The sequence below is a fragment of the Pelodiscus sinensis genome, chromosome 1, assembly GCF_052426305.1.
Source record: "Pelodiscus sinensis isolate ZL-2025 chromosome 1, ASM5242630v1, whole genome shotgun sequence".
Lineage (NCBI taxonomy): Eukaryota > Metazoa > Chordata > Testudines > Trionychidae > Pelodiscus > Pelodiscus sinensis.
Window position 1 is genome coordinate 256,048,513 of NC_143052.1, and position 14,454 is coordinate 256,062,966.

The 14,454-nt window shown below is 44.3% G+C and overlaps 1 protein-coding gene across 5 annotated transcripts in view; it reads left to right on the forward strand.

The window, feature by feature from the left end:
- UGGT2 (UDP-glucose glycoprotein glucosyltransferase 2) overlaps positions 1-14,454 on the forward strand; it is a 190,882-nt gene that overhangs the window by 106,304 nt on the left and 70,124 nt on the right. For all 5 annotated transcript variants that reach the window (XM_075918804.2, XM_075918806.2, XM_075918807.2 and 2 more), the window contains 3 exons: positions 5,402-5,529; positions 8,630-8,725; positions 12,559-12,661. In XM_075918804.2, the coding sequence (XP_075774919.2) occupies positions 5,402-5,529; positions 8,630-8,725; positions 12,559-12,661 (327 nt within the window). The remainder of the gene's footprint in view (positions 1-5,401; positions 5,530-8,629; positions 8,726-12,558; positions 12,662-14,454) is intronic.

The following is a 14,454-nucleotide window of genomic DNA, read 5'->3' on the forward strand; positions in this document are numbered from 1 at the left end:
AGGAAGTGCCCCCATTATTTCTCGTTCCTGGGCCACAGTGTCTCCTGCCCATTCAGGACCTGGTCCCTCAACCTTGGGAGGGAGGTCTCCTGTACCACCCAAACGTCAGGTCCCTCCACCTTACAGACTGGCTTATCCATGGTTGACAGAGCCAGAGCTGGTTTGTTCCGAGGGTGTGCAGACGGTTCTTCTGAGGAGCAGAAAGCCGGCTACCAGGTCATTCTATGCAGCCAAATGGAAGAGGTTTTCCCTGTAGGCAGTCAGTGGGGAGCTAGACCCTTGTTTGGCCCCGGTACCAGTTATCCACAACTACCTCTTTGAGCTGCGTCAAACGGGCCTATCTATCTCTTCCATCAGGGTCCATTTGATGGCCATGTCGGCCTTCCACCTCAGGGTTGGTGGCAGATCCCTTTTTACTAACCATGTTAAGAGGTTCCTCAAGGGCCTACATAGGTTGTTTCCTCACGGGCACCTGTGTCTCAGTGGTACCTTAATCTGGTGCTTACTAAGCTTATGTCTCCCCCGTTTGAGCCCTTAGCCACGTGCTCGCTTAAGTACCTGTCGCTTAAGGTGGCCTTCATAGTATCTATAACCTTGGCGCAGAGGGTGTCCGAGCTCAGGGCTTTGACGGTAGAACCCCTGTATTTGGTGTTCTCCGCAGATAGGGTCAGCCTGCGTCTGCACCCGGCCTTCCTCCCTAAGGTAGTCTCCTCGTTTCACATGTCTCAAGACATTTATTTACCTGTTTTCTTTCCAAAGCCCCACCACTCCCCTAAGGAGTAGGCCTTACATTCATTGGACGCGAAAAGGGTATTAGCCTTTTACATAGACAGAATGAGTTACTTTCGCAGATCATCTCAGTTGTTAATTTCTTTTGCGGAAAGAGTGAAGGGGTTGCCAGTATCAGTCCAAAGACTGTCCTCTTGGATTTTTTCGTGTGTCCGGGAGTGTTATATCCTGGCACACAGGGAGCTGCCCCAGGTTAAGGCTCACTCCACTAGAGCCCAGGTGTCCTCAGCAGCTTTTGTGGCACAAGTCCCAATAGTGGACATTTGTAGAGCGGCCACGTGGTTCTCTGTTCACATGTTTATGGCGCACTATGCTATTAGCCAGCAGGCCAGGAATGATGCTGCTCTGGGTTCTGCGGTTCTCAGTTCAGTTCTGTAAACCTAAAAAAAAAAAAAAAAAGTTTGGTCAATATTTAAGTACTTCGGATGAGTTGTTTATTGTGTTGAATAAATTTATGATTGATTTGTTATGACCTTTGAGCTGTGTTGTCCTTAGGAGTGCATCTCCAACACTGCCTCCGTATGGTTTTAGCTCGGGAGTCACCTCATTCAAATGCACAGGAGCGATCACTCGAAGAAGAAAAGACGGTTACTTACCTGTGACTGTTCTTCGAGATGTGTTGCTGGTGTCCATTCAGTTCCCCCCCCCCCCACACACACACACACCTCCTCTTCATCGGAGTCTCCAGCAAGAAGGAACCGAGGAGGGGGAGGGCTGGCAGGGGTACTTATGCTCCACTATAGCGGTGCCACTCCAGGGGGCGACCTGCCGTCCCAATGGGTACCGCTGGGGGAAAAAACGCTCCAGAAACAGTGCATGCAGCATGCGCACACCTCATTCGAATAGATATGAGCAACACATCTCAAAGAACAACAATTATGAGTAAGTAACCTTCCTTTCTTCTCCTTGAACTTTTATTTGTAGTCATTAAGTACTCAGGAATATAGGAAATGCCGTGCTGGAATTGACCATAGGCCCATATGGTTCAGCATCTTGTTTTTGACAAAAGAATATATGAGAAATACTGCAGTACCCGCTATGGGATAGCCTGCCTGCAGAGAAGGATTCTCGTAACTCCAATAATTAGAGGTTGTCTTATGCCATAGTGTAAGGGATTATATCCCTTCCAAAATTCTTTTATAAAATATATATTTGTATGACTTGCTCAACAATTCTCAGTCTGAAGTTTTAAAATATTCTGGAGGTTCTTCTTCAAGTGCTTGCTCATTTCCATTCTATTTAGGTATGTGCGCACTGCTTGCATGGATTCCAGAGCTTTTTGCCTCAGCAGTACCTGTTAGGCCAGCCAGGGAGCCCAGTGGAGTGGCGCTGCTATATCAGTGCATATATATCCTTTCTGGCCCTCCACCCCCTCAGTTCCTTCTTGCAGCCCGTGTCTGTAGTGGTAGCGCCTGACTGATTGATAGTCCAACCCTCAGCTTTGTGTCTATAGTAGTTAGTATTAGTTGAAGTTTTTTGTTAGTTGTAAATAGTTTTCTGGTAGTTAATTAGTGGTTAGGGGAGTTTTCTACTTCTCTCCCCCCTCTGGAGAGAGGGGATGCGCAGGCCACATTGGGTTCAAGCACTTAACACACAGCTTGAATCTATGTGGCCTGCGGCAGCCACCATGGCTCTTGTTTAAAGCATCTGGGAGAGGGCCAGGTATATTGCTCTTGATTTAAAGGACACACACTTTCACATCTCTGTGATCCCAGCTCTCAGGAGATTCTTGAGATTCACCATAGGGCTAGATCATTTTCAGTTCTTGGTCCTCCTGTTTGGCCTCTCTACAGCACCTTGAGTCTTCACAAAATGCATGGCAGCTGTAGCAGCCTTCCTAAGGAGGCATAGAGTGTAGATATTTCCCTACCTGGATGATTGGTTAATCAGGGGTTCGTCCAGGAATCAAGTGCTATGACATATAGATCTAGTCAAGGGCCTATTCCACAGGTTGGGTCTCCTCATAAATGAGAAATCCATGCTCAATCCCACTTAATAGACTTTGTGGGGGCTCATTTGGACTCCACTACTGAGATGACCACCCTCCCCAAGACCAGGTTCATCGCCATGAGGGCTGTAATTGAGGGACTCAAGTTTTCACCTCTTACAATGTCAAGAAACTGCATAAGACTGCTGGGCCATATGGAACCCTATACTTATGTGGTGCAGCACGCCAAGGAGATTTATTTGGGCATAAGCGTTAGCATATCAAAAGAAGGGAGTTACTTACACTTGATATCCCTTCTTTTGGTGTGTGTGTGTGTGTGTGTGTGTGTGCATACATATGTATTTTTTTTAAAAGTTTGTGCATATGTCTGTGTGTCATCCACCCATCTGTGAATCTGTTTGTTCGAGAACTCCTCCTAAATGGTAAGAGCTAGCACCATCAAATTTGGTATTCAGCTTTCTCTTATCATAACTTACAGCAAGGTCAGCATTTGGTTGTGCCAATACAATGGGATGTATGTGGAATATGATTGTTTCACATCAGTTGGAAAAGGAGGGGTGTGAGAGCCTGGACAATTATACTCACGAATGACCGAAGAGGGGCAGCAAGCACCTCAGCCACAGGGAGCAGTCAATGGCCAGCAGCATGGCCCCTGCCACCCATGCCTGCTCCAGGGAGTAGTTGCCAGTTTCTTTGAGGCCCATGCTGCCCCAGGCCAGCCTTGTTGAGAAGCCAGAAGTATAATGCTAGAAGGAATAAACCAATTAAAATTTTCTTTAGTCACTATTGTAACAAGATGACCCAAAATACATATAACAATCAACATGTTGAATAAGATCATGCAGTTTTTCAGAATCACATTCCTGGCCAAAAGAACACTTTATATATCTCTGCTTTTCATTCAGTTATTCAGTGTCTGATGTTTTATTTAGGAATAATAATAACTTCTAAGACCTAGAATGAAATCCTGTCCACATAGAAGTTGGTGGCAAAACTCCCATTTGAATTCCCATTGCCTTTTCAACAGTTTCCTAAAATTAAATTGAAAAACTTCTCTAGTCTGTACTAAACCTCTCTAGTCTGCCACTCTCCAGTCCGGCAACATCCGTGGTCTGGCATGTTTCCTGCAGTCCAGTAAAGTTTGTTTACATCCACCAGTCCCCACTTTCATTGTTCTGTGCTGTTATTTAATTCTAATATACTCCTAAGTGTCTTCTAAGAGCCCAATAAGCAGTGGAAGTGTTGGTAATGCTTCTAGACAATATGGACTTCCTGTGGTTCATCAAATTCTCCAGTTCGGCACCTGTCAGGTCCCGAGGGTGCCAGACTAGAAAGGGTCAATCTGTGTTGCAATAATGTTTTTAGAGTTTGATTCAAAACCCATTAAAATCAACTGAGACACTCCCACTGACCTTAGTGGCTTCAGTTAGGCCCTTCAGTAATCTTCATTAATGTAGGCCCTTTTACTTAATTTTCTGAAAACATTACCTGTCCATTTACTTCTACTAAGACAGGAAAGCTGAAACTTCACTATTTTCTTTTTACAAAATCATGTGTTTTGGTGTGTGTAAATGTATTCATGTTCTTATGTTTTGGCATGTGTATGATAGAACGTATTGATTTCCCAATTTTTTTTTAGACGTTGTGCACACAAATATACTAAAATAGTTCTGATATAGGACACGATCAAGGTATTATAGGATTAAACAACTAAGCAGAAGATGATTGTTTGTGTTCAGATGTTGTACTTTTTTTTCTTTGAGCTTTTATTTAAAAGAAATTTATGTTGCTGAATAATAAATTCCTATACATAGGCATATATAATGGGAATTCTGTGATAGTCCTATTCATTTTGGACCTCCCTGGTCCAGCATTCTCGGGACCTCACCAGTCCCGAATAAGGGAGTTTGCTGGACCTGGAGAGGACAATTCTGTCCCTCTTATGGTGGACTCCTAGCTCTCCCTGGGTCTGTCAGCTGACCCAGTGGTATTCCCCTGACCCTAGGCTAGTAGCTTCCTGGCTCTGCCATCCAGTCCCAGCCTCCACTGCCCCAAGGACACTGGGGCTGCTGGTTTCCACTCCCCAGGACTGCTGGGGCTTCCAGGCTCTGTGGCTCCAGAGCAACCAGGGCTTCCCAACTCTAGGGCCGCTGGGGCTCTGCTCCTCGGGGCATCAGCTGCTGTAGCTCCACTGCCCCAGGTCCACTGTGGCTCTGCTTCCCTGAGGCAGCAGGGGCTGCTGCAGCTCTGCTACTCTGGGGCTGCTACAGCTAGCCCCATGACCTCCCAGCTCTCTGGTCCAGAGAGTCCCAGATGAGAGACGTTCAAACTGTACATTCAGTCATGGATGTTCCTCTTGTAACTGTTATTAGATACATCCCTTGTTTGCCTGATTAATTTTTCCTAATTGCTGTTAAGGATATCACCTTAATGGAGGAATGTATAAATAAAATATGGTGTAGTTGAATTTAATTAATAGTATATTGTAAATGTTGGAATTTTCACAGCATAAATAGTAAAATTTATTGGTATTCTGGAGACAGATTCTTAATACTTTAATAATTTTTAAATTATTAAAAATTGAGCATATTTTTTGCTTATACAGGAAATATTTTTAAAAACCTAAGCTTTTACTAAAATATTATCATTTGTTTTTCTCTTAAGGTCCTGGGTCCTTTGGATGAAAATGAATTCCATACTGATGATTTTCATTTGTTGGAAAAGATAACATTTAGTACCTCAGCAGAGAAGATTAAAGGCATTGTCAAAGAGATGGGGATCAGCTCGCAGCGGTAAAATGGTTTTGGGAATCTGTTGTCTGAGTGCATTGGAAACTCATTGAAGTTATTTTTTTATCACCTGTGACTAATCATTTCACTTTCTTCTAGAGTACGTCTAGGTCTTTTAGTTTTTGTCCATATATATTGTACTCTAGGGGTGCATGTGCCCCATGTGCTTGAGCTTGGATTCTTTTGGCCATTGTCTTCTGTTGAGACTGTTCTTGTTCTCCAAGGGTATGTCTAGACTGCATCCCTCTGTCATCAGAGGGATGCAGATTAGGCAGGTCGACATTGCAAATGAGGCAGGGATTTAAATATCCCATGCCTAATTTGTATAAAAATGGCTGTCGCGTTTTGCCGACTCAGCACTTTGTCGGCAAAAAGCAGCAGTCTAGAGGGGGATCTGTAAAGAAAGAAAGCCTTTTTCGACAGATCCTGTAAACCTCCTTGCAGGAGGCATAAGGGATATTTAAATCCCTGCCTCGTTTGCAATCTCGACCTGCCTAATCTGCATCCTTCTGCCGACAGACCCCAAGTGTCCTTGTGCCTACCATCCAAAGTAGGGATGTCAACTTGTAGCTGACCACATAATTAACCGATAAGTCTTGGTTAATCCTATCGACTACACACACTCCCCCTCACTTGCTGCCTCTGTATGAGAGGCAGCAAGGGGGTTGCAGGAGTCAGTTCCCTTGAGGAACTGGTTTTAAGCAGGCTCCCTACAAGCACCAGATCTGCCTACCCCGCACTTCCTTACTGCTGCCTTTCATAGAGCTCCCCGCAGACAGAGCCTGGCCCCACCATGGACAGCAGCTGGTCCACGGCAGCAGCCACTGTCCGTGGAGATCTTGGACACACACCCCATGGACAGGCACTGCTGCTACAGAGTAGCCTGTGTCCACAGAGAGCTTGGACCCCTGCAGACAGGCACTGCTGCCACCCCACACTGCTGCCCCTGTATCAGAGGCAGCAGCGTGGGTGGCAAGCAGCCAGTCTGTGTGGGGAGCTGGTTTTTAAACTGACTCCTCTGGCAGACCAGCTCTCGCCTGCCACTCCGCACTGTTGCTTCTGATAGAGGCAGCAATGCAGGGTGGCAGAGCACTCCCCAGGAAGGGGGCCAAGAGCGCACTGGCTGCTGGCTCTGCCCCCTTGAACTATCGAATAGTCATGTAACAACTAAGATTTCATACGGTTACATGACTATTCAATTACATGATATCTAACATCACTAATTCAAAGGCATAAAAGGTGGAGTGACTCCAGCTGTCCCTTATTTCCTACTTACTACCTATGGCTTTGGGTGTAGGCACTTAGGCAGTGTCTCAGGCTATGACAACACTAGCACATACTGCAGTACAGTATTAGTTATGTCACTAGGGGGTGTGAAAAAGCAGTCCCCTTGAGTAATACAAGTCACACCAACTTAAGCATTGATATAGACAGTGTTATGTCAGCTTTCCTTCTGACACAGCTGCTGATTTACATGAGGCTAGAGTTGTTAAGCTGACAGGAGACCTTTTACCTTTCTCCTTTGACAGTTACACTAGAGAATTTACAGCATTGCAGCCGCATCTTTATAGCTCTGCTGCTGTAAATGTTTTAGTGTAGCTGTATACTGATCTTCTCATTCACATGAGCTCATGTTCTTGTGTGAAGAGTTGTAAATAACCTTGGAGTTACTTGCATTACTCTTTAGTTGTAGGTTTTTCACAATGTTTCCTTGAAAAACTAAAAAAAGCAACATACGATTTTTTTTTTGTGAGATTTTCCTAGTTCCTTATGGTGAAACAAGTCTGTGGGACTTGAAAACTGTCCTTTTCTTTTAAGATAATAATGCCCTATAATGAAGGGTATACCAGATGTTTATTATGCTTTAATAAAAAAACACATTCCTGAAAGGTGTACCATTTGCAAGTCATGCACCCCTCTTCAAATCCTTTAAAGCTGGTTCTCCACGCCTGCCGACTCTGCTGAGCCAACTGTCCCCCACCTTGCTGCTTCTCCACAGAGATCTGCAAAGATAACTCCTGTTATCTATTGGTGTATTTTCCAATGCTGCTGTTATTGCCACAATTTCAGCTGCTTGTGCTGAGTGAAGGTATACACTGGCCCCCAAAAACAATCCCATCTGGTACTTTTACTGCAGAATATCTTGTATATGGCTTTCTTTTATTATAGTAGCTAGACCCAACCACAAATCTTCACTTTTTCTGATGTCCCTTAGCTCTGCTCCATCTCTGAACACTGAAGATTCGTTCAGAGGGAATTCAAGCAGGGGTCATTTCTGCTGTTCCCCTTCTATCATAAGACCATATGGAAGTGGAGCTAGGACTGGCACCTTTTACTTGATCCCATTTTTATTTAGTAATGCTAATATTAATTTAGCTATCCAGGGACTAGAAACATGGCCATCATTAATCTTCCCTGCTAGTACACTTTACCAGAGAGTGGGATGTTTTAAGAGGTATTGGAAGCAATCTTATAAAATATTCCCAATGAAATAGGGCCCGAAAAGTTCCTGCTCTACCCCATTTAAGATCTTACTGACACATGCTACCAGTTGAAGTCCTGTTTTGGGATCCTGACTAACACTGCACTTACATCCATTATCAGTGATAGTTAACTATAGTTTGTTTGCTTGCTTGCTTGTTTGACAGAACAAAACTAAGAAAGCTGAGAAAAAACAATAAAAACTCAGATAAAACATTGTAGAAACTCTAGGAATAAGTAAGATGCAGACAAAAGATAGACTGATTAGCTGTGGCTGCTCATGGGAGTTCTCAGAGGGAATTTTTCAACCAATAGCAAAAAGAAAGGAACAGAGATGTGTGGCTACAAGTGGATTTTTACACTTAAAACTGCAGGACTGTGTATTCCATCTCGTTAAATGCATGGAGGGGCACGTCTCCAGAACTATAGATGTAGCAGTTCTTGGTCAGTCATATTGTAAAGGCTTAGAGACTCAAGATTAAAAATCTTGTGACTATAATGTCCTTAAGGTATCATATTTTGCCTAATCCATTATGCAGACATATATACATTGAAAATGAATCTTTTGTTCTCTTTTTATTAGAAAAATCATGTATTAACTGAGTTTGTTTTATTATACTAGTGGTAGTGATTTGATTATGAAAGTGGATGCCCTACTCTCTTCATTGCCTAAAAGAGGCGTTAGACAAAAAGTTGAGTTTCTCAAAGAGCAACACAGGTAAGTTCAGCCTCTCATCATAAATGCATATACAGTTATGACATCTTAATATTAAAAATTAATAATGCTTCAAGTACTGTATGAAATCTTCCAGAACTTCAATAAACATTTTTTGTTTTAAAAGAAGAAACTGACTTTGTGATTGTACAAGCAATTTGGAAACCTAATGAGCAACGTGGTCCTTTTTAACCTCACTATTGAAACAGGACTGTGCCATTCTGATGGATGATGGTACTGCTCCTCATTGCTACCTCTGTTTGTAATAAGAGTGGGTAGGCTCTTACTGCTGTGCCTTGGCTGCTACAAGAATATATTAAAAGCTAGCAGACCTATTTACATTGTGCTTCAGAGCCATTCAGTGAGTTTAGAGTATGTGTTTGTTGCTTACCCTGTGTCATTGACCCTGGACTTGGGGAGCCAGTGAGAGTCAGTATGTCACTGGAGTCTATTTGTTGCTAAATGAAACTGGAAAATACTACCGTTCACATCTTTAAATCTGTATTGGGAGGAATAGAAATGGGGCAAGAGAAGGTTGACTCCTTTCTTCTCAATGGTAAACTCACAGTAGCCATCTTTAGTTTTACTTTCTTTCAGTGGCAGAGACTTTTTTAATATGTAAAGGCAGAAAGGGCAACATTAGAACCATGAATGAAAAACGTGAATAATAGAACCTTCCTGAACACTCATTTATCCTCCTGTAATCACCACTCCCAAGTTCCTGTTCAGTTTTATTGGCAAAGTTGCTATTGTGTACTATGTCTTGCCCTGCCTTTGTAGCATAGTGAGAGGAAGAAAAGCCGTACCAGCTGCCAGTTGCAAGTACCTTAGCCCTGTTTCAAAGCAAACTGAGAACTTGAGATGACATAGTACTCTCCCATGGAATGTAGGATGTGTAACTTCTTCTTCGAGGGTCCCTGTGGGTGCTCCACTTAGGTGTGTCTGCACTATTGCGCAATTGCCCCAATTGACCTGGTGACCATTCCCTCAGTTCCTTCTCATCCGCTGCTGGCATCAGTCGCACTTAGTCAGTCTCCCTAATAGCATCAAAAGGAAACAGAAAGAAGAGAAAAAGAAAAGAGAAAAGAGGAAAAGGATAACAACAGAAAGAAAGATTCAGGGGGTAGCTGAGTTAATCTGTATAGGATAAACTTAAAAAACAACAAATGGTCTGGTAGCATTTTATAGACTAACAAAACATGTAGATGGGATCATGAGCTTTCGTGGTCACAGCCCACTTCAGTGGGTTGTGCCCACGAAAGCTCATGATACTATCTACATGTTTTGTTAGTCTATAAAGTGCTACCTGACCATTTGTTATTTTTTAAGTTTAACAGAAAGAAAAGCAGGCGGAGCTGCACACAGGTGCTTCTGCTGCATCCCTCTTGCCTGAGAGACAACACAAACAAACAAACAAAAACCTGTTCTGCCCTCATCATTGGGCTTTAAAAGGTCTACAGAGTGTAAGACAGCAATCTCAACAGCAGACGGGCATGACAGTGCCTTCGCGGGCTAGGGCAAGACCATCGGTCTCTGCCTGCATTGCTAGAAGCCTACCCCACGCTCTAAGAGCGTGAAAGAATTACACAGCAGACTGGTATTTTTGGACAACATGGCTGAGTCACAGCTTCATTCGACCCTCCCCCAGTGATAATCCTCTTGGGGAGGAGGGCAGGAAGAGCACTCCCTCGCAGGGACGTGCTAGAGAGCAGGACCTGGAATGAAGAGTGAGAGTGGGAGAGATAGCAGCACTCATGATGGACCCATTGTACATCGAATTCCACAAGGACAAGGTTGTTCTTGGAACTCACCCGAAATTCCTCCCCAAAATATCTACCTCATTCCATTGTAATGACCGATATATCTATCTATATTCTTCGTGAAACCACACGAGGACAGCAACCAGGCAGCGCTGCACATGCTGCATGTACGCAGGGCATTAGCCTTTTACCTGGAACGCATGAAATATCCCCGAAGAACATCCAGACTATTTGTGTCTTGCGCAGATAGGTCCAAAGCTGAACCTGTCTCCAAACAGCAAATATCCACATGGAGTCCTACTTGCATATAGTTGGCTTACTCCCAGAAACACAGACAGCCACCAACTGTTCTCTGGGTGCGCTCCACGAGAGCAGTATCTACCACAACTGCGTTCCTCAAGGGTCTTCCAATAGACATGATTTGCAGAATTGCAACATGGGCTTCGGCCAATATCTTTGCACGACAGTATGCTATTCGGTCCTTTTAGGACTCAAACACTAGATTTGGACATACCATACTGTCCAACATCCAACCCTGCATCATGGAGCACCCATCACCAAGCAGGAACACTGCTTTGTAGTCACCTAAGTGGAGCATCCATGGGGACCCTGGAAGAAGAAGGGAAGGTTAATCATCTTGTGCAGTAACTGGAGTTCTTCGAGATATGTCCCCATGGGTGCGCCATACCCACTTTCCTCCCCTCTGCTCCAGGCTAACACAATCTGGCGTAGAGAAGAAACAGAAGGAATGGCCGCCAGCATGTGCCTAACTGTCAGTCAGGGTGATTGTGCAATAATGCAGCATGCGCTGGCAGCCGGGAAACTGCGAGCAAAGATCTCCAAGCCATGTGCACAGCAGCGCTGACACACCTAAGTGAAGCACCCACAGGGACACATCTCGAAGAACTCCAGTTACTGCACAAGATGAGTAACTTTCCCATCACTTTCCCTGTCTGCACTCCTGGCAGCATCTAACTGATATGTTGTTTAGTGAAAAATAGTGTGAATACACTAAGTGTATTTGTAATGCATGATTTATTAACTTATGTGTTAAATTAGGGACTACTGTAATTTATTCCTTATGGTTCTAGCTTTCTCTAATCAGGGATCTATGATTAATATATTATTTCCTTTTAATCTGGTTTGCCAAAACGAATCCCATTCTATTATATTTAACATTAGTTTTCATTTTTTAATTAATTTTTTACATCTAATTTCCGTCTCTGTTGACTCTTACTAACGCTTGCAAAATCTGATGATTCAGGGTAGAGGATAATGGGCCATTCCGGCAGTTTATTTACTTACCAGCTCCACAGCCAGAGAGCCTCGCAGCTCCCATTAGATCTGGTTCACTATTTGCAGCCAAGGGGCGCTATGAGAAGCGAGACTGGGTACTGGTGGCTTCAGGTTGAGATTTGTGTAAACTTCATTTGCCATTAAACTAACCCAAGAAAGAGGTACTGTGAGTTACAATATACACTATCTGGTGTACTTGAGGGGACTAATGGGGTCGGGTGCGTGTCAAGCAACCGCTGGCTATGAAGAGGTGCTCAGTAGGCAGCCACAAAATTGGGTAGTGAGTAGGATCAAAGACACTCCCCACACCAAGGAAGGAAATGCGTATTAAAAAGATGGAGAATTTTTCTGTTTGTGAGCTGATCAGTAGCAAAAGGCAGAAACCTTCCTCCTGAAACTTCTGCAGAAGCAAAGGAGGTACATTTTTGCCAACCAGTTTCAGTAAGAGGAGTCCCAAAGGGGCACTCAGTAGCTGGCCACATCTCTATACTGTGGTTATGGGTACTTGAGGAAGATTCTGGCTGATATTGCTTCCATGAAAGTTTTATAATGAGCAGAAAAAAGGAAAGTATTTCTGTTCTTACTGTGCTTTTCTGGACACTTCACAAGAAGACTCTGATAAATGTTTGGAACAATGTCTTGTATTGAAAAATTCTTAAAGGTGGTGTAAAGTGCTAAAATAAGATACATTCAGAACTAAGAAAACACATTGATAATTGTTATTTGCACACTTTTAATTTATAATTTTTCATTTCACTTATGTTTAACATTTTTTAACAGTGTAGTAAAAATAGATCCTAAAGAGAATGAACCATTCTATGATGTTATTGCCATTGTTGATCCTTTAACAAGAGAAGCACAGAAGATGGCACATTTATTGATTGTAAGACAATGTCGATTTCTTTTAATTTGTACTTTTTTGTACTTTATCTTATACTAAGCATGTTTTGGTTTTTCTTATTTTTACGTGAAATACATGTATGTACATAAAATATGTAAAAAAAATTACAGCCTAGCATTTATCTGACAGATGAGTTTAACTGAAACTGTCAATTGCTTAATAATATAGAAAACTAGAAGATTTGCCCAGCATTGCTTGGGTCCTTTCAGGCAGAAGGTTGGGGGTGGGATGCAGAAGTCGAGGCAGGGGTTTGGGAATGTGGTGACTCAGGGCCCGGGGCTGGAGGAGTACAGGAATCAGGGCAGGGGTGGGGGACTTAGTATAGGGTGTGCAAGATGTGAAGGGCACAGGGCACAGGATTCACGGGGGGCTTAGGGTAGAAGACTGGGAGATCTTGGGAGGGGGGGCTCACCAGGATCACCTGCATTGGTGAGGGTGGTGCTGCTCTGGTGGCTGCGACTCCCTGGGGTGTCCAGAGCCATGTTGCCCAGCCGGCAGCAACTCCCAGAGGGCTGACTCTGTGCTGGTGGCTCCTATGGACGGGTGGGTGGGAGCTGTGCTGTCCAGTCCTAGCCAATGGCTCCTCAGGAGCGGGGGTAGCTCTGCTGCCCAGCCCCGGCCCATGACTTCTGTGGGAGACGGGGAGGAGTTGGATTCTGCTGCTCAGCCCTAGCCCCTGTCTCCTCCAAGGGGAATGTGGCTCCACTGTCTGGCCATGGCCTGCAGCTCTTTGGTGGGGGGCGGGATTCTGCTGCTTGTCCCCAACCCGTGGCTCCTCGTGTGGGGGCATGGCCATGCTGCCTATGAGGTCATGTTGGCTGGGACACTGGTCAGCAGGGCTCCCACTCTCCATCCACCACTGCGGCTGAGAGCTAGGGGAAGAAGGGATTGGGGCAGGGGGCCACTTACTTGTGGCTGGTGGCCAGCAATATGGAGAGTCCTGACCCCAGCTGGTGACTCTCTTCCTGGTGTGGCTCCCCCTGTGGTCACTGCAGTATAACTGTCCCCTGAGCTTGCTGCCCCCAGTGGTCATTGTGGAGCATAACTGTTTCTGCTCTCAGTCCCTTTTTCCTTTCCATGTAATGGAAAACAATCCCATTCCAGGCACTTCCCGTATTCCTGTCACAACCAAATCTTGACCTTGCTTTAAGTTAGGATAAGAAGAAACTGCATATCAATTTTGGTGATCTTAGCTCTTATAATTTTGGAGGAGTTCTTGAACATTCAGATGGACGGACTCCCAGACAGATAGGGTGCATCCAGACAGCACCCTTCTGTCGGAAAAAGCTACGCAATTTGAACTACATATATTATGTAGCTTATTCCGAGTCTAGATCCAAAGAGCTGATTTTGAAATTTGGCATTGTGTAGACAGTGCCAAATTTCAAAGTAAGGCACTATTCTGACAAATCTCTTAACCCTTGTGCAACAAGAGTTACAGAGATGCCAGAATAGCGTGCACGTTATTTTGGGAAATAGAGGGAGCGTTAAAAGATGAAGTGTTGCTATTTCGGGATACTTCTGGTATCCCAAAATAGCACCGCAGTCTAGACGTACCCATAGAGAGATGCATAAACTCTCTAAAATACATATATGTAGATGAATGTCTTCATTAAAAGATCTCCATAAAGTTGGTTCAGAATGCGGCTACTTCCCTGGCTCTGGAGCTCAGTAGGTCCTTCCCCTCCTGCAGTCTGCTCCAAGTGAGTCGCTGTAGGGCTTTTTATACTCAGGCTCGCCTGTGATCATGTCCAACAGGGCCATGGGGGAGGGGC